The 23,765-nt window shown below is 44.5% G+C and overlaps 1 protein-coding gene across 1 annotated transcript in view; it reads right to left on the bottom strand.

Moving 5' to 3' along the window:
- Positions 1 to 12,828, bottom strand: part of LOC130368141 (tetraspanin-15-like) — a 173,661-nt gene extending 160,833 nt beyond the window's left edge. The window contains exon 1 of the mRNA XM_056571489.1: positions 12,589 to 12,828. Coding sequence (XP_056427464.1) covers positions 12,589 to 12,675 — 87 coding nt within the window. The 5' untranslated portion in view covers positions 12,676 to 12,828. The remainder of the gene's footprint in view (positions 1 to 12,588) is intronic.
- Positions 12,829 to 23,765: the final 10,937 nt, after the last annotated feature.

Raw genomic sequence — 23,765 nt, 5'->3', positions numbered from 1 at the left:
ATATCCATTTTCCTTACAAGCAGAGAGCTTCAAAGCTAGAAAAATTCAAAATTTTCAAATTTTTCATCAAATTTTGGGACTTTTCACCAAGTAAGGATGCAAATTACCAAAAAATTTTTACCACTACGTTAAAGTAGAATATGTCACGAAAAAACAATCTCGGAATCAGAATGATAACTAAAAGCATTCCAGAGTTATTAATGTTTAAAGTGACAGTGGTCAGATGTGCAAAAAATGGCCGGGTCCTAAGGTGTAAAATGGCCTGGTCCTTAAGGGGTTAAAAGGGGGTTGTTGCATCTGTAGGGATCAGACTGCTGTGGTCTCTGATGATTCTAGAACAAGGTTTCCTAGTGGTTGGGAAACACTTTCCTAGAACACCACATCAGTGGCTTTAAGAAAGTGATGCTCCCCTAAAGTTTTTTAGTCATATAGTAATATATTTAGTATAGCAGAGCTGCATATGGAAAATGCATTCAAATGAAGGACAATCTATATGTTAGCATAGGGCTGGGCGGTATGACCAAATGTGTGCATCACGTTATTTTTTAAACTGTTGGCGGTTCCACGGTATATAACGGTATTTCCTAGACCCCCCTCCCCCCATATTATCAGCCCACATCCCCATCGGGGTAAATACTCGCATATCACCCGCATGCGCTGCCCTCCTCGCCATTTTTGTTGTGGCCGCCGGCGCTGGCACTCTATACTGTGCGGTATCCCTATGCCCAGACTGCAGAAGGTAAACAAAATAAACTTTAACTCACCTATGTCGGCCTTACGCTGGGGACGGGAACGTCGGAGAGCTTTCAGCCTATCACCGGCCGCAGCGATGTTCTGACGGCTCAGCCTATCACCGGCCGAGGCGGAACATCGCTGCGGCCGGTGATAGGCTGACAGCTCTCCGACGTTCCCATCCCCAGGAAACAAGTGAGGCCGGTACCCGACCAAAGGGAGGTGAGTTAAAGTTTATTTTTTGCAACCCGGGGATAGGGATACCGCACAGTATAGAGCGGTGGTCTCCAACCTGCGGACCTCCAGGTGTTGCAAAACTACAACACCCACCATGCCCGGACAGCCAACGGCTGGTATAGAGTATCAGCGCTGGCGGCCGCAACAAACAGGACGAGGAGGGCAGCGCATGCGGGTGACATGTGAGTAGTACCCTGATGGGGACAGCGCTGGGCTACTAATTCATTGGGGGGGGGGCAGAACAGCGCACGCAGGTCACATAGGAATAGTTCCCCAGATGTGGGGACAGCGCAGCGCTGGGCTGATTCATTCATTCCCGAGGGGGAGGGGCCAAACCGGTATTGCGGTATGGGCTAAAATTCATATCGTGCAGCACAAAAAAATTCGGTATTCGGTATGAACCGGTATACCGCCCAGCCCTATGTTAGCATATCGAGTAAAAAAAAAACAGATTTATACAGAAACAAAACAGAATAAAGCTAATTTACCAATATGTTTGCACGTAAAACTTGTACAATGGGACACATTTGGCGCCTCTTATTATCCACAGTGTTCGCGGTCCAGATATATTTTACAGCTTAGGCTTTAGCAATAAATCCACCATTTTATTTTTTTTCCTTTGCATTTTAAATGTATGCCGTTCAAAATAAAATGTGTGTAACTTTTACTCTAGGGGTCCCCACAACTACATTATAACCATGAAAAGGATGCACAGATACTTGTGCAATAGAACTTCTTTTATTTCAACACAAGACAACACCACAGGATAAAAAGTGACGGGTTTCAGCCGGGTATACCAGCCTTACTCATTACTCATACTCTGTTTGAGTAAGGCTGGGTTCACACTACGGTTTGAAATTACGGTTCCCGTATACGGCTGGGAGGAGGGGTGGGCGGGGCTTAATCGCGGCGCCCGCACTCAGCCGTATTCGGGAACCGTAGTTAATGTATGTCTATGAGCCGACGTGTTTGCCTGCGGTCGGGAAACCGCATACGGCCGAAAAATCAGCCGACCGGAGGCTGCGGTTCACTCCCGTCGGCTCATAGACACACATTAACTACGGTTCCCGAATACGGCTGAGTGCGGGCGCCGCGATTAAGCCCCGCCCACCCCTCCTCCCAGCTGTATACGGGAACCGTAATTACACACTGTAGTGTGAACCCAGTCTTAGGCTCATATACCCGGCTGAAAAGTGTAACTTTTTATCCTGTGGTATCAGCTGGTGTTGCTGCGGAGGACAGTAATGCGATATCAGGCATCAGGGGTGCGACAGGAGGTAATACCATTTTTTTTTCTTTTTTTTAAATGCCGGCATTTTGGGCAAGTTTAGAAAAAATAAATAAAAAAAACTTCTATCCTAGAGTATTCCTTTAACCCCTTAACGATGCAGGACGTAAATGTACATCCTGGTGAGGCGGTACTTAATGCACCAGGACGTACATTTACGTCCTATACATAACCGCGAGCATTGGAGCGATGCTCGGGTCATGCGCGGCAGGTCCCGGCTGATGATAGCAGCCAGGGACCTGCCGGTAATGGCCGACATCCATGATTGCACGGATGTCCGCCATTAACCCCTCAGATGCCGTGATCAATACAGATCACGGCATCTGCGGCAGAGCGGTCACTAAAATGCATGATCAGATTGCCCGCAGCACTGCCGCGGCGATCTGATCATCCAGAACGGCAGATGGAGGTCCCCTCACCTGCCTCCGCTGCCTTCCCCGGGTCTTGTGCTCTGACATCGAAGAGAAGATCGCAGATGACACTGATAAGTGCTATGCCCTTTGCATAGCACTGAACAGTATTAGCAATTGAATGGTTGCTATAAATAGTCCCCTATGGGGACTATTAAAGTGTAAAAATTTAAGTAAAAAAAGTAAAAAAATTTAATTTTGCGATTTTTTTAAAGCGGTATTATAGAAATGTATGTAATCATGGGTATCATTTTAATTGTATTGACCCACAGAATAAAGAAAATATGTATTTTTTACCGTAAAGTGGACAGTATGAAAAAGGAAACCTTCCAAAATTTGCAAATTGCGGTTTTCTTATCAATTTCCCCACAAAAATAGCATTTTTTTGGTTGCGCCATGCACTGGTCATGCAAAAAACAAGCCCACATATGGGTCTGTGGATGAAAATATAAAAGATTATGATTTTTAGAAGGCAAGGAGGAAAAAACGAAAACGTAAAAATAAAATTGTCTGAGACCTTAAGGCCCCAATGGGCTAAGGGTTAAAGGACTCGTAAAAAGGGGTTGTTTCATTTGTAGGGATCAGACTGCCGTTATCCCTGATGATTTCGTGTTGAAATAAAAGAAGTTCTATTGCACAAGTATCTGCGCTGGACTTGCCTTCCTTTTTATTTGTTCATGTTGGTGTTGGTTCCCACCAGTCCAGGCGCGGCTTCTGGCTGAAGGGGTGAGCTGAAGCTTTGCGTTTCTTTTTACAATATAACCATGTATACCATGTATGTATAAGGTTTTCTTTATGTGTTACTACCTTATCGGGCACATAAAAAATATTGACTACAATAACTTTTTTTTTTTTTTGGGAGGGGCAAATGGGAAAGAAAACCCCAATTCCAATGCATTTTTTTAGTTTCTTCTGTTTACTATATGGTTTCAAGTGTTACTTTCAATTAAAAAAAAAAAAGACATAAAAGTTTTGAATGTCTATAAAACACGTTTCTTGTAGCGAAGACATGAAGTAAAGAGCACAAGACAACTAAAACCAGCGCACACCATGTCATCTAGAACAACATCAAAAGTGTTTTATCACTAAAGATACTCAAGAACACACCAACAACATTCACTCACTGGGGTCTGACTGTAGTGATCTCCAGTAAACATTACAACAAGGTGGCAGCGTTGCCTGAAAAGGCTAAACAATGTACAAGTCTGTTAAAATGAATAATAATAATAATAATTGGGATAATAAAATAATTCTGGAACGACTTATAGTTCTTTATTGTGCCGTTCCTGTTATTCCTCCTAAATATTTATGAATAAATAAAACACACAGTGTTATCAATCCACTTGTCAAAGGGGTTTGTGTCCCCATACGGTCTGTCAGTGTCAGCCCAAACTGAACGTTGCTATTGGGTAAGGAGGAATCCATAAACTAGTAAACAAATTGGCAATAAGGAATAACAGGAATGGTTCATACACTGCTTTAACAAAAAGGGCTTTAGAATTGTTACTTTATGAAGAATACAAGTATTTACTAAAAAGACATGCCAGGAGGGGGCACAGATTTCACTTTTGGTCAATCTTGGCTTGTGTATTAGCTACTGTTATTATAACCAATAAAGAAAAAGAACAGAGACCTCTTTGAAAGACTCTCTCTTTGAGAAGACCACTCCCTTTGGTCACATCTCCTTTTCTGTGACATGCATGGTTATTGCCACGCTATTCACTCCGGGGACAAGAGACCCCTAATCTTGTAATTGGTAATGGTCCAAATGGTCCTGCCAGTCAGACCTCCACAATCAGATACTGATCACCTATCCTAAGGATAATTGACAAGTTTTTATTTTGGGATAATCTATTTAAGAATGAAGGGATTTTTTGGAAAGATGTTGGTCCGTGGGAAACCCCACTACTCCCACTTAGCCGGCTTTTCATTCTTAGGGTGTGTTCACACGCTATTATTAGCAGCGGGTTGCCCGCTGCGGAAATCCTGCTACGAGTTACGCTACCATTGATTTAAATGGGTCCACACACAGTCCGCAATATTGTCACATTTGCGGACTGTCCGCGGATCCATTCAAATGAATGGTAAAAAAAATAAAAAATTGCGTTGCACATGTTACTTTTTAAGGGTGCATTCACACGCTAGTAACTAGCAATGGGTTTCCCGCTGCGGGAAACCCGTTGCAAGTTACTAGCATGTGAACACACCCTTAAAAAGTGACGTGCAACGCATTTTATTTATTTATTTTTTTTTACAAAGTTTTACGTTTTTTGCACAAAAGGAGGCTGATAAACATTGCCCAATTATTTTGTTTGTTGGTCCGTGGTATATACACCCATAGAAAAAGTCCTGCAAGTTACTGGGACGACCATTGTATGTGGAGACAATGGGGGAGATTCATGCCGGATCCGGAGGGGGGAGGGGCAAACCGAGCGCTCCCGTTCCCCAGCCAAATCAGCCCGTGACTACATTTACTTTAATGAGCCGACCGGAGTGAAACGGTGACTCCGGTCGGCTCAGTTTTGACCCGTATCCGGTTTTGGACCAGATCTAAAATCATAGTATTACTACGGTTTTAGGTCCGGTCAGGAAACCGCATACGGGTCAAAACTGAGCCGACCGGAGTCACCGTTTGACTCCGGTCGGCTCATTATAGTAAATGGAGTCACAGGCTGATCTGGCTGGGGTACAGGAGCGCCCGGTTTGCCTCTCCCCCTGCCGGATCCGGCACCCGTATGTACAAAACGTGGTGTGAATGCAGCCTTAACCAGTTGCCCATGGCAACCAATCAGATCGATTCTTTTATTTTTCAGAGGCCTTTAAAAAAAAATATGAAAAGAAGCCATCTGATTGGTTGCTATGGGCAACTGGTCAACTTTTCCTCTGTACAGATTTTGATGAATCCCCCTCATACATAACTCTATGGACTTGATTCTGAAGTCCCAAAATGTCATACAAAAATAGGTAAAAGTGAGTAAATCACTGTCTATGTAGAGCACAGGAGCTTCTTCAGGGTCCTGTACAGGACACGCAGTGTCCCAAAAAATTTAAAATAGCCACCCTTACTTGGTGACCAAAGGATTAGCTAACTCTGGCACAGGGTAAGAGTAGTGCAGAACATGTAGTACCTCCCTGTACTTTGGGGGGCGCTACCAGACAGCCAGTCAGTGCATACACTTCAGTAATACAGGTGTTTACCAGTGAAATGTCCATTCTTGATCAGTTTTACCAGCCATTGACATGTTTCGCAGATCTGGACTGTCCATAGCATTGCATGTTGAGTTTGGTTTCAAGTTACAATGGTCTAGAATAAACCATTATATGCTAAAATATTGTAACCTGGGGTCATTGTAAGTTAAAGGGCCACAGTACAATAGACAAATGACAAGTCAAACAGTCTAATTTACAGATATATTCTAGTCCTATATAATACAATATAGATTAGATATTTTTAAACATCTTTGTATTTGGAATAATTTTTACTAAGGAACAACAAGCAGACCTCACACCCAGAAACTGATGCGGTAAGTAATGTTATGCTTGTGGTCTATTAAGTAGCTTTCTGGCATAAGTGAACAGGAACATGTCTGGCGTGACGCCATAACTTCTGTGGTTTCCAGTCGGGATCAGACTTGTATGTAGGATAAATGTTTAACAACAACCAGCCTAACTACACTACACCGCCGTGAGACAGGATTTGCATGAACAGTGGACGGCTTACAGGAAAAGAAGACAGATCACTAAAAAAAAAAAAAACCTCAAGGTATTTATACAGGAAAGAAGCGAAAGAGAAAGACAACTACCTGCACCCTGTCCCTAGCATGCCATTGGGGTTTACAAAATGCGGGCGAAACTGGCTTCTATTCCAGAGTCATGCTATACATTCAGGGCACAATACAGCGCTCACTTCTCCCCGCGTGTTCTAAAGATCGGTGGGGGTCTGACTACTAGGGGCCCATACACACTATGAAAATTCCAATGCATTAGCCTCCGATTGTCTTCAATGGGATTCTCCTGCACTGTGCACACTGTTCAATTTCCACCATGTAAATGCAAATTCCGGACTACCGCATGGAACTGCCTTGCTGTCAATAGGGACGGTGCAATAGCCCCGATTTAATACGAGGGTCAATAGCCCCGATTTAATACGGCAGCACCTGCTGCCTGGGAATTTCTTATTGGCCCTTTGAACGTCAAAAGTTTTGTTAAATGGAGAGGAAGACTGTAAAAGTGTTACTTCGCTGCTCAACGTTTGGAACAAGCTGTTCCGATCGCTGGAGCTGGGAGCTTGTGACGTCATAGCCCTGCCCCCTCATGATGTCACCCCCCACCCTCTCAATGCAAGTCTATAGGAGGGGGCATGACGAATGTCACGCCCCCTCCCATAGACTTGCATTGAGGGGGCGGAGTGTGACGTCATGAGGGGGTGGGGCGTGACGTCACGAGCTCCCGGCGCCAGCTCCAGCGTTTGGAGCAGTTTTTTTTCCAAACGCTGAGCAGCGGAGTAACCCTTTAAGATACCATTTCGCCCTGCATCAGTAGGGGGGTCCAAATCACCATCCCGCTCCAGCATCATTCCTGTACCATGATGGAACCGTAGGCACTCTGTGCGTGCAGTTCCGTATTTTACCTTGTTAGTTGTTAACCCCTTAAGGACTCAGGGTTTTTCAGTTTTTGCACTTTGGTTTTTTCCTCCTTACCTTTTAAAAATCATGACCCTTTCAATTTTCCACCAAAAAAATTCATATTATGGCTTATTTTTTGCGTCACCAATTCTACTTTGCAGTGACAGTCATTTTACCCAAAAATTCACGGCGAAACGGGGAAAAAAAATCATTGTGCGACAAAATCGAAGAAAAAACGCCATTTTCTAACTTTTGGGGGCTTCCGTTTCTACGCAGTGCATATTTCGGTAAAAATTACACCTTATCATTCTGTAGGTCCATACGGTTAAAATGATACCCTACTTAGGCTGGGTTCACACTACGTTTTCTCCCATACGGGAGCGCATACGGCAGGGGGGAGCTAAAACCTCACGCTCCCGTATGCCTTCGTATGCGCTCCCGTATGTAATTAATTTCAATGAGCCGGCCGGAGTGAAACGTTCGGTCCGGTCGGCTCATTTTTGCGCCGTATACGCTTTTACAACCGGACCCAAAACTGTGGTCAACCACGGTTTGAGGTCCGGTCGTAAAAGCGCATACGGCGCAAAAATGAGCCGACCGGACCGAACGTTTCACTCCGGCCGGCTCATTGAAATGAATTACATACGGGAGCGCATACGAAGGCATACGGGAGCGCGAGGTTTTAGCTCCCCCCTGCCGTATGCGCTCCCGTATGGGAGAAAACGTAGTGTGAACCCACCCTTATATAGGTTTGATTTTGTCGCACTTCTGGAGAAAATGATAACTACATGCAGGAAAATGTTTACGTTTATAAATGTCATCTTCTGACCCCTATAACTTTTTTATTTTTCCACGTACAGGGCGGTATGAGGACTCATTTTTTGCGCGGTGATCTGAAGTTTTTATTGGTATGATTTTTGTTTTGATCGGACTTTTTGATCACTTTTTATTTATTTTTTAATGGTATAAAAAGTGACCAAAAATACGCTTTTTTGGACTTTGGAATTTTTGCGCGTACGCCATTGACCGTGCGGTTTAATTAATGATATATTTTTATAGTTTGGACATTTACGCACGCGGCAATACCACATATGTTTATTTTTTTTTTTTATGGGAAAAGGGGGGTGATTCAAACTTTTATTAGGGAAGGGGTTAAATGACCTTTATTAACACTTTTTTTTTACTTTTTTTTTTGCAGTGTTATAGGTCCCATAGGGACCTATAACACTGCACACACTGATCTCTCATGCTGATCACTGGTGTGTATTAACACGCCTGTGATCAGTGTTATCGGCACTTGACTGCTCCTGCCTGGATCTCAGGCACGGAGCAGTCATTCGTCGATCGGACACCGAGGAGGCAGGTAAGGGCTCTACCGTGTCCGGTCAGCTGTTCGGGACGCCGCGATTTCACCACGGCGGGACCCAAACAGCCGGACTGAGGATACTTTCACTTCAGACGCGGTGGTCAGCTTTGATCGCCGCGTCTGAAGGGTTAATACAGGGCATCACAGCGATCGGTGATGTCCTGTATTATACGCGGGTCCCGGCCGTTGATAGCTGCCGGGACCGACCCGATATGACGCAGGGACACCGCGTGACCCCGCGGCATATCACGGGAGCCGGCGGAGGACGTAAATATACGTCCTGCGTCGTTAAGGAGTTAATAAGGGAGAATATCTCTATGAAAGACTAGGCCAGTGTTTCCCAAGCAGCCAAAGACTGTCCGGTTATGCTGGGAGTTGTAGTTTTGAAACAGCTGGAGGCACCCTGGTTGAGAAACACTGGGCTAGACACTTTGAGTGACAGTACAGACCTATAGTAGGCTATGGGTGATGTATTGCAGATCCATGTTCAACCCCTATTTATTTTTATTTTTTATTTTTTTATTTTTTTTAACGAACCCTTAGGCCAGTTTCAGACACAAAACAGCTGAAAGTTCTGGCCTAACTTTGGGGGAGATTTATCAAAACCTGTGCAGAGGAAAAGTTGCCCATAGCAACCAATCAGATCATTTCTTTCATTTTTCAGAGGCAATCTGAAAGAAGCAATCTGATTGGTTGCTATGGGCAACTCAGCAACTTTTCCTCTGGACAGGTTGTGTTAAATCTCCCCCTTTGTTTCTAAAGGCCCAAATAGAACCATCAAAGTGATCTAAGATAATACCAGTTGGGTCAGTAGACGTCCCAGTCCGGTCAGGACTCAGCTGGACTTATTCTGGGCAATACTCTGTAATACGTAAACAGAGAAATGGAAATATTAGACATTTGTGACAATTAGCCCGTCGTTAATAACGGACCTTATTTTGTGACGGGAGAAGGTAACGGAAGATATAATGCATGCACTATTTCTTCTGTTCTTTCTCCCATCACAAAATAAGGTCCATTATTAATAACGGGCTATGAAAGGTTAAAACAGATAATGTAAAAATCCCATAGACTTTAATAATGGGATTTTGTAAAGGCCGTTTAAAGTCCGTTTTTAATGGTTTTCTTAATGGATAATTATAACGGATCTTTAAAACGGATGAATTTATAGTGTGAAAGGAGCCTAAGCGTAATCCAAGCGGAAATGGCTGAATTTCCTCCCAAACATCATTTGTTGTTCCTCCTCCTGAATTTTGCTTCAATTCTGTTCCTATTTCACGTCAAGCAGAAAATGGCAGATTTCAACATTTTCCTCACCAAAAAGATTCCTCTTCAATTTCTCAGAGTGAACATACCCATAGAGATACATGGAGGGGCCGCGTCGACCCCAAGTTTGTGCGGGGGATGACAGTCTCCTTGCAGAGAGCAGAGATCGCTCCGTCCACAAAGAGAGCTGGGTGCCTGGCAGGAGATCTTGGGGGTTCCAGCAGTTGAATCCCCCGCGATCAGACACTTCTTACAGATAGGGGATAGGTTGTCTTAATCTACAGTACTCCTTAAAGGACAACTGTAGTGCAAGACTTTTATATATTGCTGTGCCCGGGCTGCAAAAATAAACAAAATAAACTTTAACATACCTTCCTACATGCCCCCATCTGTCCGAACCTCATTCAACTTCCTGGGGATGGAAACGTCACAGCGCCATCGGCGTATCAGCAGCCGCAGCGATGTCCCACCCCGGCCGGTGATAGGCTGGGAGCACTGTCATGTAAGGAGCTCTGGCTGGGTTCTTACATGACAGTGCTCTCAGCCTATCACCAGCCGGGGCGGGACATCGCTGCGGCTGCTGATACGCCGATGGCGCTGTGACGTTTCCATCCCCAGGAAGTTGAATGAGGTTCGCAAAGCTTGACCATGAGGCCGGTACCGGACTGACGGGGGCACGTAGGAAGGTGAGTTAAATGGGCACTGTCACCAACTTTATTTTTTGATATGTTGTAGTACTTATGTACTAAATATATTGTCATAATTTTTTTAAATTTATTATCAGGGTGAAATTTATGTTTAAAAACCGGCCACTAGGGGTCACCCTCCTAGTGGCCGGCTGCAGCCTGGCGTGACGTCACGCCTGAAAAAGGACTGATTTTGGCCTGGCAATCAGTCCTTTTTCATTTAGGCTGCTCTCGCTCCCTGCCCGTCAATTAGACAGGCAGGAGCGAGCGCATTAGCTCCCCGGCCACTGGCTGGGAGGCCACTCCTCCCGCCCATGTTGTTGCCGCTGCTGTCCCTGCACGCCCGCTGCCGGACTCTGCAGGTATCAGAACTGAGGGAACTGGGTATGCGGGGCGGGGGGTTTGTGATGGAGGGAACGGGATATGCGGGGGGGGTTGTGATGGAGGGAACAGGGTATGAGGGTTTGTCGGAGGGAACGGGCTAGTGCCGTAGCGCTGCATGGCACTAACTTATAGTTTATCTACACAGGGTGCTTCCAGCTGTTTCACTACTACAACTCCCAGCATGCCCTGACAGCCAATAGATGTCAGGGCAAGCTGGGAGTTGTAGTAGTGAAACAGCTGGAGGCACCCTGTGAAGATAAACTAAGGGCGGAAGTGTTGTCCCCAGCAGGCATCAGTGACATGGTGCCTGCTGGGGAAGTCTGCCTGGTAGTGAGCACACTACAAGGCAGACAAAAAGTTATTTTTTATATAATAAAAAGAAAAATTAAATGCAGGGAGGGGGTTAGGGATAGATTGGCAATAGGCAGGGACAGAAAAAAAATATAGGATGGTGGGAGCTACCCTTTAAAGTATATTTTGTTTATTTTTGCAGCCCGGGCACAACGTACGAAGATTTGATGCACAGGATTTTCTGCTGCAGATTTCAATGTAAACTAATTGACTGATCACAGCTCCTAATCTGCAGTTACAAATCCTGTGCAGGATCCTGTGCATATGAATGTACCCTATAAGGGTATGTTCACACTGCAGAATCCCCGCGGAATTCTTCAAGCGGAATTCCGCGAGTAAAAGTCCACACAGTGAACATTACCATCAGTGTGAATGGGTCTTCCGCGAGACCTGTTCACACTGCGTAATTTCTGCCACTGAAATTGTTAAGCGCAAAGAAAGAACATGTTCATTCTTTGCGCGGAAGTCCACGGACACTGCATAGTCGTCAATGGTGACGACATAGTGCCGCGCGGTCCTTCGGCCACCGCCGGCTGTCAGTCTGAATCTCCGCTCGCTGAATTCTGCGAGCTGAGATTCCGTACACTCTGTAGTGTGAACATACCCTAAAGAGTTATTTGTCGCTCAGTTCACACTGTAGTTTTGGTGTGGAAATTCTGTAGTGTGACCTTGCCCTTAAATGCAAAGATGACAACAGACTTTGGGAAAGTTCACCCTGCACTGTCCTGATGGGATAAAATATGTGACCCCCATGCAGTCCTATGTAAGGGTACATTTACACGTGAGTATTTACTGCATATTTGTGATCGTACCCATAAGGGTACCAGACACATAAATGGAAGTAAAATGTACTGTAAGCAACGTATTAGATGCAGCTTCTATCATTTCTACACTGTGACCTCTCCATTCAGATTCCATATCTAGGTCCAGTTCACCAGCTTGGCCCCACTGGTGTCTGCCATGAGGATCCATCAGGAGATAGGGGCCACATCTGACAGCTGCCCTGCATTAACCATCGGGGCATCCTGATCCCATACATAAAGGGCTCCACTTCTCCATGAATGTGAGGTTCTCCGTTTGGATCCCTACGCCCATTCATACAATGGATCACCTCGTATATCCTGTCAGTACAGATAACGCATGTGTGTACAGTCCTGTGCACACCGCCGCCTCCCGCACGGTATATCCCGCCGTGTATGAGGCAGTGTGACCCGCTCGTCCCCGCCGCTCCCCGGGCACCTACCGAGAACAGGGTGGAGTAGAAGGACAGGGAGAACTTGATGCAGTAGTAGGTGCGCAGAGCGGCCCTCCATGTGTCACTGCCCGCCATGGCTGCTGCTGCTGCTGCCTATGTGCTCGGTGCTGAGCGCTACCCGGTCATTGTCTCGGCGCTGGCGCACACTTCCGCATGGAGAGGGATAGAGCACAGGGAGGGGACACCCATTAACCCTTCACTGCATGCGCTGCCAGCACTGCACCTGCCAAACACTGCACTGCAATCATTGTCCAGAACGGGGCAATGGGCATGACTGGGTGTGCGCTGTGTATGTGTGTATACTGTGTATGGTAGTATGTGTATGACTGTGTCTGTTCATAACTGTGTATGGAAACACGTGTATGTGTGTGTGTATCTGTATGGAAGTGTGAGTGTGTGTGTTCACCCTATGGAGGAGAGTTACCAAAACCTGTGCAGTTGCCCATAGCAACCATTCAGATTGCTATTTTAATTTTTTAAAAGGCCTCTGAAAATTTAATGAAGCTATCTGATCGGTTGCTATTGGCAACTGCACCAGTTTTACTCTACACAGGTTTTTATAAATCTCCCCGTGTGTGTGTGTGTGTGTGTGTGTGTATGCCTGTGTGTGTGTGTGTATGCCTGTGTGTGTGTGTGTATGCCTGTGTGTGTGTGTGTATGCCTGTGTGTGTATGCCTGTGTGTGTGTGTGTGTATGCCTGTGTGTGTGTGTGTGTGTATGCCTGTGTGTGTGTGTGTGTGTATGCCTGTGTGTGTGTGTGTGTGTATGCCTGTGTGTGTGTGTGTGTGTGTGTATGCCTGTGTGTGTGTGTGTATGCCTGTGTGTGTGTGTGTGTGTGCCTGTGTGTGTGTGTGCCTGTGTGTGTATGCCTGTGTGTGTGTGTGTGTGTGTGTATATGCCTGTGTGTGTATATGCCTGTGTGTGTGTGCCTGTGTGTGTGTATGCCTGTGTGTGTGTGTGCCTGTGTGTGTATGCCTGTGTGTGTGTGTGTGTGTATATGCCTGTGTGTGTGTGTATATGCCTGTGTGTGTGTGTATATGCCTGTGTGTGTGCCTGTGTGTGTGTGCCTGTGTGTGTGTGTGCCTGTGTGTGTGTGTGCGTGTGCCTGTGTGTGTGTGTGTGTGCCTGTGTGTGTGTGTGTGTGTATGCCTGTGTGTGTGTGTGTATATGCCTGTGTGTGTGTATGCCTGTGTGTGTGTATGCCTGTGTGTATGCCTGTGTGTGTGTATGTGTGACTGTTCAAATGTATACCTGTGTGTGTATGTGTATGCCTGTGTGTGTGTGTGTATGTGTATGCCTGTGTGTGTGTATGCGTGTATGCCTGTGTGTGTATGTGTGTGTGTGTATGCCTGTGTGTGTATATGCCTGTGTGTGTGTGTGTGTATGCCTGTGTGTGTATATGCCTGTGTGTGTGTGTGTGTATGCCTGTGTGTGTGTGTGTGTATATGCCTGTGTGTGTGTGCCTGTGTGTATATGCCTGTGTGTGTGTATATGCCTGTGTGTGTGTGTATGTGTGTGTGTGTGTGTGTGTATATGCCTGTGTGTGTGTGTATGTGTGACTGTTCAAATGTATGACTGTGTGTAGTGTTTGACTGTGTACAAGTATGTGTATGACTGTACATCCGTATGACTATATTTTCTGATGTGTGAGCATTAGAGATGCGCGAACTTACAGTAAATTCGATTCGTCACGAACTTCTCGGCTCGGCAGTTGATGATTTATCCTGCATAAATTAGTTCAGCTTTCAGGTGCTCCCGTGGGCTGGAAAAGGTGGATACATTCCTAGGAGACTCTTTCCTATGACTGTATCCACCTTTTCCAGCCCACCGGAGCACCTGAAAGCTGAACTAATTTATGCAGGATAAGTCATCAACTGCCGAGCCGAGAAGTTCATGACGAATTTACTGTAAGTTCGCTCATCTCTAGTGAGCATGTATATGACTGTATGTATCCAAGGCTGGCATCAGAGCAAACAGCTGGTACCCCAGTAAGGCAGGAGGCTACCTCGCAGTAGGTAATTGCCATGCTGCGACCCGTGCGAGCATATTCACCCATGGGACTCCTCGCACCCTCTACAATAGGGCCCAGAGGTGAAGAAAGGGCTGCCAGCATATCTGGGACACCTATTCCGAATCCTGAGCGACCACAACTTTCAACACTGAAAGTGCCTTTAAGGCTAGGTTCAGACTACGGAATCTCCGGGCAGAAAATTTCCGCCCGGAGATTCCGAGTTCCGCCTGCGCCAACTGAATTAGTCGGCGCTAGGAACACGTGGACACTGCAGTCTCCTAAGCGCATGGCACAGTCTCCTAAGCGCAGGGCCCAGATTTTAGCTAAAAATTTTTGATCTGTATTTAGGAGCGAAATTGGTCGAAAATCATTCATATCACCACTCTCTTTACCTTTCTTGGGAATTAGGACTATAATAGCTTTGGCCATAGTTGGGGATAACTCCCCTTTACTCAAGGATTCATTATATACCTCAAAGAGGCATGACATTAACGGATCGCCGAAGCATTTATAGATTTCAAAGACCAGGCCATCTGACCCCGGGGCTGAATTCTGTGAAAAAGACTTCAGGGCATTTTCTATTTCCATTACACTAATTTCTTCCCCTATCTTATTCTTTTCATCCTCATTAATACTAGGGAGCTTAATTCCCTCCAGGAATGTATCAATTTCCCCATCTGTCGCAAAACTTTCCCTAGAATATAAGTCCCAGAAAAATTGGACTGCCACCTTTGTTATTTCTTTCTGTTTCGTACATTCCCTTCCTTCTTTGTCCTTTATCCCAACTATCGTTTTGTTCTTTTTCTGATTAATAATTCCCATGAGAGTCTTATTTGGTTTGCCTGCTTCCTAAAAAAGATAGCATGTTGGGCCTTCTCTAGCATAATTTTCCAGTACATATCTTGTGTCTGTTTAACTTGAAGCCAGTTCTCTTCATTAGGGTTATTCCCATACTCTCTTTCGGCTACAGCTACCTTTTCCAATACAACCTTCTCACTTTCCCTACATTTCTTTTTGAACCTGGCGATATTTCTAATGAGTAACCCCCTCAGAAAAGCTTTTAGTGTGTCCCATACTACTAGGATGTCTGCCGTCCCTTTATTTATATCCCAGAATTCTCTAATCTCTCTACTAACTCCCTTTGTTACTTCCTGGATCTTTAGCCAATGGGGGTTTATATACATGCTCCTTACTGTTACTTGTTTCTTCTCTTTTTTGATATAACATACTAACATTGCAAGGTAGGTAGTTAAGTAACCAGGTATGTTTATAAGTAGTAAGGTAGCCAGGTATGTAATTAGGTAGGCAGGTATGTAGTTAGCAGAAAGTAAGAACCGTCGTAGCACATGCTACTGAAAAATTCATCACTAGGTGAAAATAGGAGCTACAATAGGAGCCTTTCATAAGCCTCTTGAGAAATGCTGCTATCGTTAGGCTATGTTTCTAAGTTTCTACTAAGTTTTTTGTCCTGCGTTTTATGGTTTGAAAAAACACGAGTGCAATTTCCTGCGTCTGGTGCTTTTTCTGGTGTTTTTTCATTTGTGTGGAAACTACATTTTTGGCCCCTTTGGCGTTTTTTTTTTTTTGGGGTATTTAACTTTATATTTTTTATAACAAAATTTTAATTAATTTTTAATAAAGTGTGTTTCACTTTTTTTTTATTTTTTTTCTCTTTTTTGAAATTTTTTAGGTAGTACTACTACTCCCAGCATGGAACACAGTTTCATGATGGAAGTAGTACTACCTGTACTAATAGACATATCGCCCGATGTGATTGACCATAATATAGCAGAGATGCGGAACGGCTCTATACAGCGCTCACATTTCTGCTTTGTACTCCGGTCGATGATGTGAATAGAACATCACTCATTCATATTTTCCGCCCAGAGTGGGGATTGGCCGGATGGTTGTAGCCAATCACAGTTCTCAGAGGGAAATATAATTGAGTGATGTTCTATTCACATCACTGGCCGGAGTATAGTGCAGAGATGTGAGCTCTGTATAGAGCCGTTCAACATCTCTGTAATAGATAGGACGATCACAGCGGCTGTCAGGAGTGATACCCGCTGCGATCTTTCTATTAATGCAGGTACTACTCCCATCATGGAGCACACTCTGTTCCATGTTGGGAGCTGTAGTACCTGCAGTTAAGGAAAGATCACAGCGGATGTCACTCCTGACACCCGCTGTGATCCTCCTGTATAGATGTAGCCAGCCACTCCTTTATGGTCCCCTGCACTGACATATATATATATATATATATATATATATATATATATATATACCTATTCATATTTCCCACAGAGACTCGTGATTGGCTGGAACCATCTGGCCACTCACAACTTTCTGCGGGAAATATGAATAGGTGTATATATACGGCAGTGCAGGGGACCATAGAAGAGTGTCTGGCCAAATCTATAAATTATACAGAAGGATCGCAACGGAACCCAGGGCGATCTGTCAATTAGTACATGTACTACTACTCCCATTATGGAACAGTGTGTGTTCCATGCTGGGAGTAGTAGTACCACCTAAAAAATTTAGAATAAAAAGTGAAAACCACACACACTACATTTTTATTATTGTCGACTATATTTTTAGTGCCCTGCCCACCCACATAAATTGATCCCTGTTTAGAAATTAATAAAAATGTTGTTATAAAAAATATAAATTTAGTTAAATACAATTTTTTCCATAACTACTATCTTTTTTTTTATTTTTATTTTTTTTAATGGTACCCTACAAAATGTTATTAAAAGAGGTATCTCCATCACTTTTTTTGGATCGCTAAAGTCCAAAATAGAATAAAAACCGCCTGAAAAAACGTTAAAACCCACATGGCGTTTTTCTTGGCGTTTTTTTTCACTCCCATAGACTTCTATGGGAGAAAAATGCCACAATTTCAGGGGAAAAAACGCCAGTGGGTCAACATGCTGCAATTTTGCAAAACCGCCAAGGAGCTGAAAAACGCCCCCAAAAAAGTGAAAAAACACCGAAAGTTTTTTTTTTTTAAATGCCAAACTGAAAAACACCAAGTGGAAAAAGAATTTGCACTCACTTCAACCCTGTGTGTGCTGCCTTCCTTTCTACAAGTTTGCTTGCAGGTATGTAGTTAGGTATCCATTAATGCAGGTCGGTAGTTTGGTAGCCGGGAATGTAGGTAATTAGGTAACTAGCTAGAAATGTAGGTAGGTAGTAAGACAGTCAGGTAAGTAGTTAGGACGTTTTAATAAAAACCAAAAGGGGAAAACCAAGGAAGGGAGAAGAGGATTTTATGTTGGTGTGTTTATAATTGCTAAAATTCAATACAAAAAATCTGGCTAAAACAAAATAACTCCCTATATCCAACGTAATAAACATATCACCCAATTTTTTACCTCGTCTTTATGTCGTCTTACTAACTTGCACCCAATTTTGCCTGATAATATTAGCGATCTTCTGGCTATCGATGTTAAAAGATCACACAAAGTGAATCCTATCAGAAGGTTTTTTAGGGGAGCGTTAAATGTGCACCTGTTCACTGTATTTACTTTTGACTGATAAAGGCTAATGCAGCCGAAATTTTGTATATTAGGGAACCAATAAAACACCAGCTTTGATTGAATATCCAGGGCCTCTGTTCTTGATGCTCTGACCTAAAGCTTTTCCTTTCGATGGATCTTTGTAGTGCTTATTCAGATGGTCATAGGTACAGTGGATGAATCCAGTGCTGACCTTTACCCACTATGCTCGTAGGCAGCCAGGTATGTAGGTAGGTATAACGCACTGAAGAAGGAGTGAGGTAGTATTAAACTTCAAATTGTATGCATATGTGTACAAAAAATTGTCGCAAATGTCCCTTCGCAGGTGTGCAGAATAAAGTATTCTGACCGCCATCAGCTTCACATTTCATGAAAATTACACTGCACCTCTTCCATGTGTTAGGAGTCACATCTGATCACTACCGCTTATAGATGGTAGACTTATATTCACACCAGTTCAATTCAACAACGACTCCATTCGTATTTTCACTGATATATATTCATACCCAGTGTCTATATTCAATCTTAGAACATTAGACACAGTTCATACAGCGGGGTACTGATTGCATATCACTGCTGAAGTTGAAAAAACACAGTCCCGTATTGCAGTATACAGTTCCCCCTAGCTGTAAATACATTAGTGTGACCACAGGTGTGAACAAGAGTCAAAGTTCATTTTAGTGCTTTGTTCATTACTGGGTGAAGTAAAGGAATAAAAGTGAACCTGCTGTCCTGAACTTGCTTCACTCGTTCCCCCAGATGGATGTCAGTCCTCTCGGTAGGTAAAGCCCCAGATCAAGGGAGATTATCAGTGGTCTTGTATGTCTTCCATTTACTGTATTTAATAATCTCCCCCACATTTGATTTCTTCACACCTAGGTGCTTGCCTATTGCAGATTCTGTCTTCCCAGCCTGGTTCAGTTTTACAATTTTGTTTCTAGTGTCCTTCGACAGCTCTTTGGTCTTGGCCATAGTGGAATTTGGAGTGTTACTTTTTGAGGTTGTGGACAGGTGTCTTTTATACTGATAAGTTCAAACAAGTGTCATTAATACAGGTAACGAGTGAAGGACAGAGGAGACTCTTAAAGAAGTTGTTACAGGTCTGAGAGCCAGAAATCTTGCTTGTTTGTAGGTGACCAAATAATTATTTTCCATAATAATTTTTTTTTTTTCCTCATGCCTCCCATAGTTGAGGTATACCTATGATGAATTACAGGCCTCTCTCATCTTTTAAAGTGGGAGAACTTACACAATTGGTGGCTGACTAAATACTTTTTTGCCCCACTGTATGCACATGTGCGCAAACGGGAAAGCAGTGCTCGTTCATCTAGAGATCCAGGACAATTGTCCTGAATACCCATAAACAAGTGGACCAAGGCCAGACTCAGAGCCATGGCTGTCAGAGCCAAGGCTACAGCCCCCCTAGCAATGTCATGTAGCCTGGTCTGTAATATGTACTAACAAGAAATATGTAACCATACAGAGGAAGTGGGGAAGGGTTTTACCACTGCACTTAAAGCTCCCTGGGGTATAAAGCATCCTACACAGAATACTTTTCCTTTCTCTAAAAATAGGATTCTAGTTGATGTTTTCATCTGTGTTCTTACCATATTGTACAGTATCATCTGTATAGTATTTTTTGCCTGCCATGATACATAGATTTTTTTATGAATAATTGTGATTTATGTAATTTAATATTATTCCATTTACAATTTGATATGCAGTAAATATCTGTTTATAACACAAAAAAGCTCCCAGAAGACATAAGATATTTGTTGGTAAATTCTAACAGTTTAGGATGCATTGGCCAAGAGTCCAAGGAAGCAGCCACATGTGAGAGAACTGCTCACTAGATTATTTTTATTTTGGTATGGGTTTTGAGGATTTTCCACTACAGTATATATATATATATATATATATATATATATATATATATATATATATATATAATGTTACTGTGTAGCAAGGAAAGGGTGTATTTCCTCAGCTGATCCTGGAGAAACCTCCACCTGGGGCCTACTCAGTTAGGCAGCAGAGAGGGGAGGTCTGTTTAAAGGGGTACTCCGCTCCTTAGCGTTTGGAACAAACTGTTCCAAATGCTGGGGCCGGCGCTGGGAGCTTGTGATGTCATTGCCCTGCCCTCTCATGTAATGACATCTCGCCCCCTCAATGCAAGTCTATGGTAGGGGGCGTGACAGCAGTCAGACAATATAGTCTGGGCTCTCCCTTAGACAGAAGTGGCTGTTAGAGGGGGAGACATCGTGTCCATTGCCAGGCGGGCACAGCAAGGGCTGCGAAGGACACAAGCATGGACTCCTGGAGTAAGAGCAGTGGCTCTTTGGTAACATACAGCAGGTGGCTGTGTGAATGGGACTTTATGTTCAAATATGAAATGTATCTTATGAGGCTGCAGGATTTATTGTGTTTAAACTGGCAGGTAAAAGCCCCCCAGTTAATAGTCAGTGCATGCTACATGTGTGGCATGACGTCCTAGGTGTTGTTTTTATGTTTTTGTTTATTTCTGTTTATCCTGCAACCTGTTTAATAAACCTAACAAGGAGGCAAAATTGCAGAAAGGACTTGCTGTTTGCTGGTTTATTGTGAAAAACGTGTCCTTTGGAAAAAACGTGTCCAGAGTGAAACCCCTTCAATATATATATAAGTACTAAAAGGGGCACCTATCCAAAGAACAGGAGATAAGATGTCAGATCGCGGGGGAACCTACCATCTTATTCCCTATCCTTTGGAGTACCCCTTTAAGCCTCTTAACCCCTCCAGGACAAAGGGCGTACAGGTATACCCTTGCATCCTGGTACTTAAATGGGCACTGTCAGATACAAAAACTTTTGATATGTTGTAACGCATGCAAAACCAATAGGTTTTCCAATTGCTTTCATTAGAACATTTTCAGTATTTCAATACTGAAAAAGCCAAACAACTGCCCCCCTGCCTGCTTGGACACATACTTGTCCTGCTGTGTCCATGCATCATCACCTATGTCTTGGACACACTTCCTTGATTGACAGCTGTGAGCGCAGGGCTCACAGCTGGAGGAAAAATCCTCCCACTGTCAGCTTGTGTCCCGCTGCTGTCAGTGAGGACAAGCTAGGAGTTGTAGTTTTGCTAATGCTAGGGAAGATGTGAGCAGACAGCATACTGAGGGAGGGGGCGGAGAACTGCACAGTGAGGCCACGCCCCCTCCCTTTGAGAGGGATTCAGACTAGTGAGCTAAACTGAAAGTGTAATAAAAAAATAAATAAAGGTGCTAGACACATAAAAATTAGATTTACATGGTCAGGATTAGATACTATATATAAAAAAAAAAAGTTTTTTGTTGGATCTGACGGGTGCGCTTTATGGAACAGGGGCATACCTGTATGCCCTCCGGTTTTTAGGTCACCGCCAGGCACCAGACAGTGATTGGAACAGGAGGCCTGCTGTAATGGTTCAGTAGGCATCCCAGGACAATGCCTAGAGAGGTCCTGAGACCGGCGAATCAGAGCTTTTCCAGTCCAATCAGATCTTCGGTGGTCTGAAAAAATACAGTGATCGGTGCTGTATCTTCTATACACAGGAAAGGGGATAACAAGCTGATCGGTGAATGTGTACATATGCCAGAACTTCATTGTCTATGGCGCTTCTGGTCACTACTGAGCTTTACGATGTTCAGTATCTCCATGGAGAATCAATTGAGCACCAGCCACGCATGCAAAATGTGCTCCATTCACTTTGTGGCCAATCTTTTCCCCTTTTTATTATCAGTGAGAGTCCCAGTAGTCCCAGTTTGTTTTCCCTTATACTGTATATAGGGGAAAACGTGGAGTTAGGCATACCACTTTAATCGGTTGACTCATCCAAACATGCCTTCCTATTCTGCATGAGGGCTAGAGTAACATTAACTATGGTGACAGAAAGAGAAAAAGGAATGAAGATAACAGCAAAGTCAATTCTCTCCAGATGCTTGCCTTAAGCTGCAAGTTAATGGCCCCAGCGGCGGGACTCCCGCGATCAGGCATCTTATCCCCTATCCTTTGGATAGGGGATAAGATGTGTAAGCACCGGAGAACCCCTTTAATTAGGGATTTGCATAGGGGTGGACATAGGGGTATTCCATGCCAGTGATTCCCAAACAGAGTGCCTCCAGCTGTTGCAAAACTCCCAGCATGCCTGGACAGTCAATGACTGTGCGGCAATACTGGGAGTTGTTGTTTTGCAACAGCTGGAGGCTCCATTTTGGAAACACTGCTGTACCAGATGTTTACATTTTTGTTGGGGGGGGGGGGGGGGGGGGGACCGTGTAGGGATAGATGTATATGTAGTGTTGTAGTGTTTTTTTGACTTTTTATTATGTGCTAGTGTAGTGTAGTCTTTTTAGGGTACATTCACACAGGTGGGGGATCACAGCGTTTTTTTCTGCTGGATGTTTGTGCTGCAGCGGAGAATTTGCTACATTTCAAACTTACAGCACGAAACTCACTGTAATCCCCCGCCCTTGTGAATGTACCCTGTACATACACATGGGGGAGGTGGGGAAACCTCCAGCTGTTGCAAAACTGCAACTCCCAGCATGCCCTTTGGCTGTCCGTGCATGCTGGGAGTTTTAGTTATGCAACAGCTGGAGGCACACTGGTTGCGAAACATTGAGTTAGGTAACAAACTTTGTGTTTCGCAACCAATGTACCTTCAGCTGTTGCAAAAACTACAACTCTTAGCATGCAGTGACAGCTGATAGGGCATACTGGGACTTGTAGTTTTGCAACAGCTGGAGACATACTACAACTTTCAGCATGCTCTTTGGCTGTCCGTGCATGCTGGGGGTTGTAGTTATGCAACAGCTGGAGGCACAATTGTTGCAAAACACTGAGAGTTTGTTACTCAGTGTTTCACAACCAGTGTGCCTCCAGCTGTTGCAAAACTACAACTCCCAGCAGGTGCGGTCAGTCAAAGCATGCTGGGAGTTGTAGTTTTGCAAGAGCTGGAGGCACACTGGTTGTGAAACACTGAGTTAGGTAACAAACTCTGTGTTTCACAACCAGTGTGCCTTCAGCTGTTGCAAAACTACAACTCTCAGCATGCACTGACAGCTGGAGGTACACTACTACAGCTCCCAGCATGCCTTTGGCTGTCAATGCATGGTGGGAGTTGTGGTTATGCAACAGCTGGAGGCACCATTTTTCATAACTACATGACTACATCTCCCAGCATGCCCAGGCAGCCAAAGGGCATGCTGGTAGTTGCAGTTGTGCCTCCAGCTGTTGCAAAACTACAATTCTCAGCATGCCCTTTGGCTGTGCATTGTGGGAGTTGGGTGTTGCTAGGTAACAGCAGGAGGCTTACCTCCTGCTGTTAGATCACTCCGCCGAAGACCGCTGGGACCGCCGCTGCTCGGAACTGCCGCCACACCGGACCCTGGGTAAGCCTCCCCACACCCCCCACCGCCAATCACCCTCTCCCTCCACCGCCAATGCCCCGCCGATGCCGCCCAGCAGGACAGGTGATTGGTCGGCCGGTCCGGCCTACTAATCACGCCAATCGTGAGGTGGCATCTACTGGTAAAGGGTGATAGGTGGCATCCCTTTTTTCCGGGTCACCGGAGAATCGATTGACCCGGAATCGATTGACCCGGAATTATC

Source organism: Hyla sarda, chromosome 4, assembly GCF_029499605.1.
Source record: "Hyla sarda isolate aHylSar1 chromosome 4, aHylSar1.hap1, whole genome shotgun sequence".
NCBI classification, from domain to species: Eukaryota; Metazoa; Chordata; class Amphibia; order Anura; family Hylidae; genus Hyla; species Hyla sarda.
This window is presented reverse-complemented; position numbering and strand designations above follow the sequence as displayed.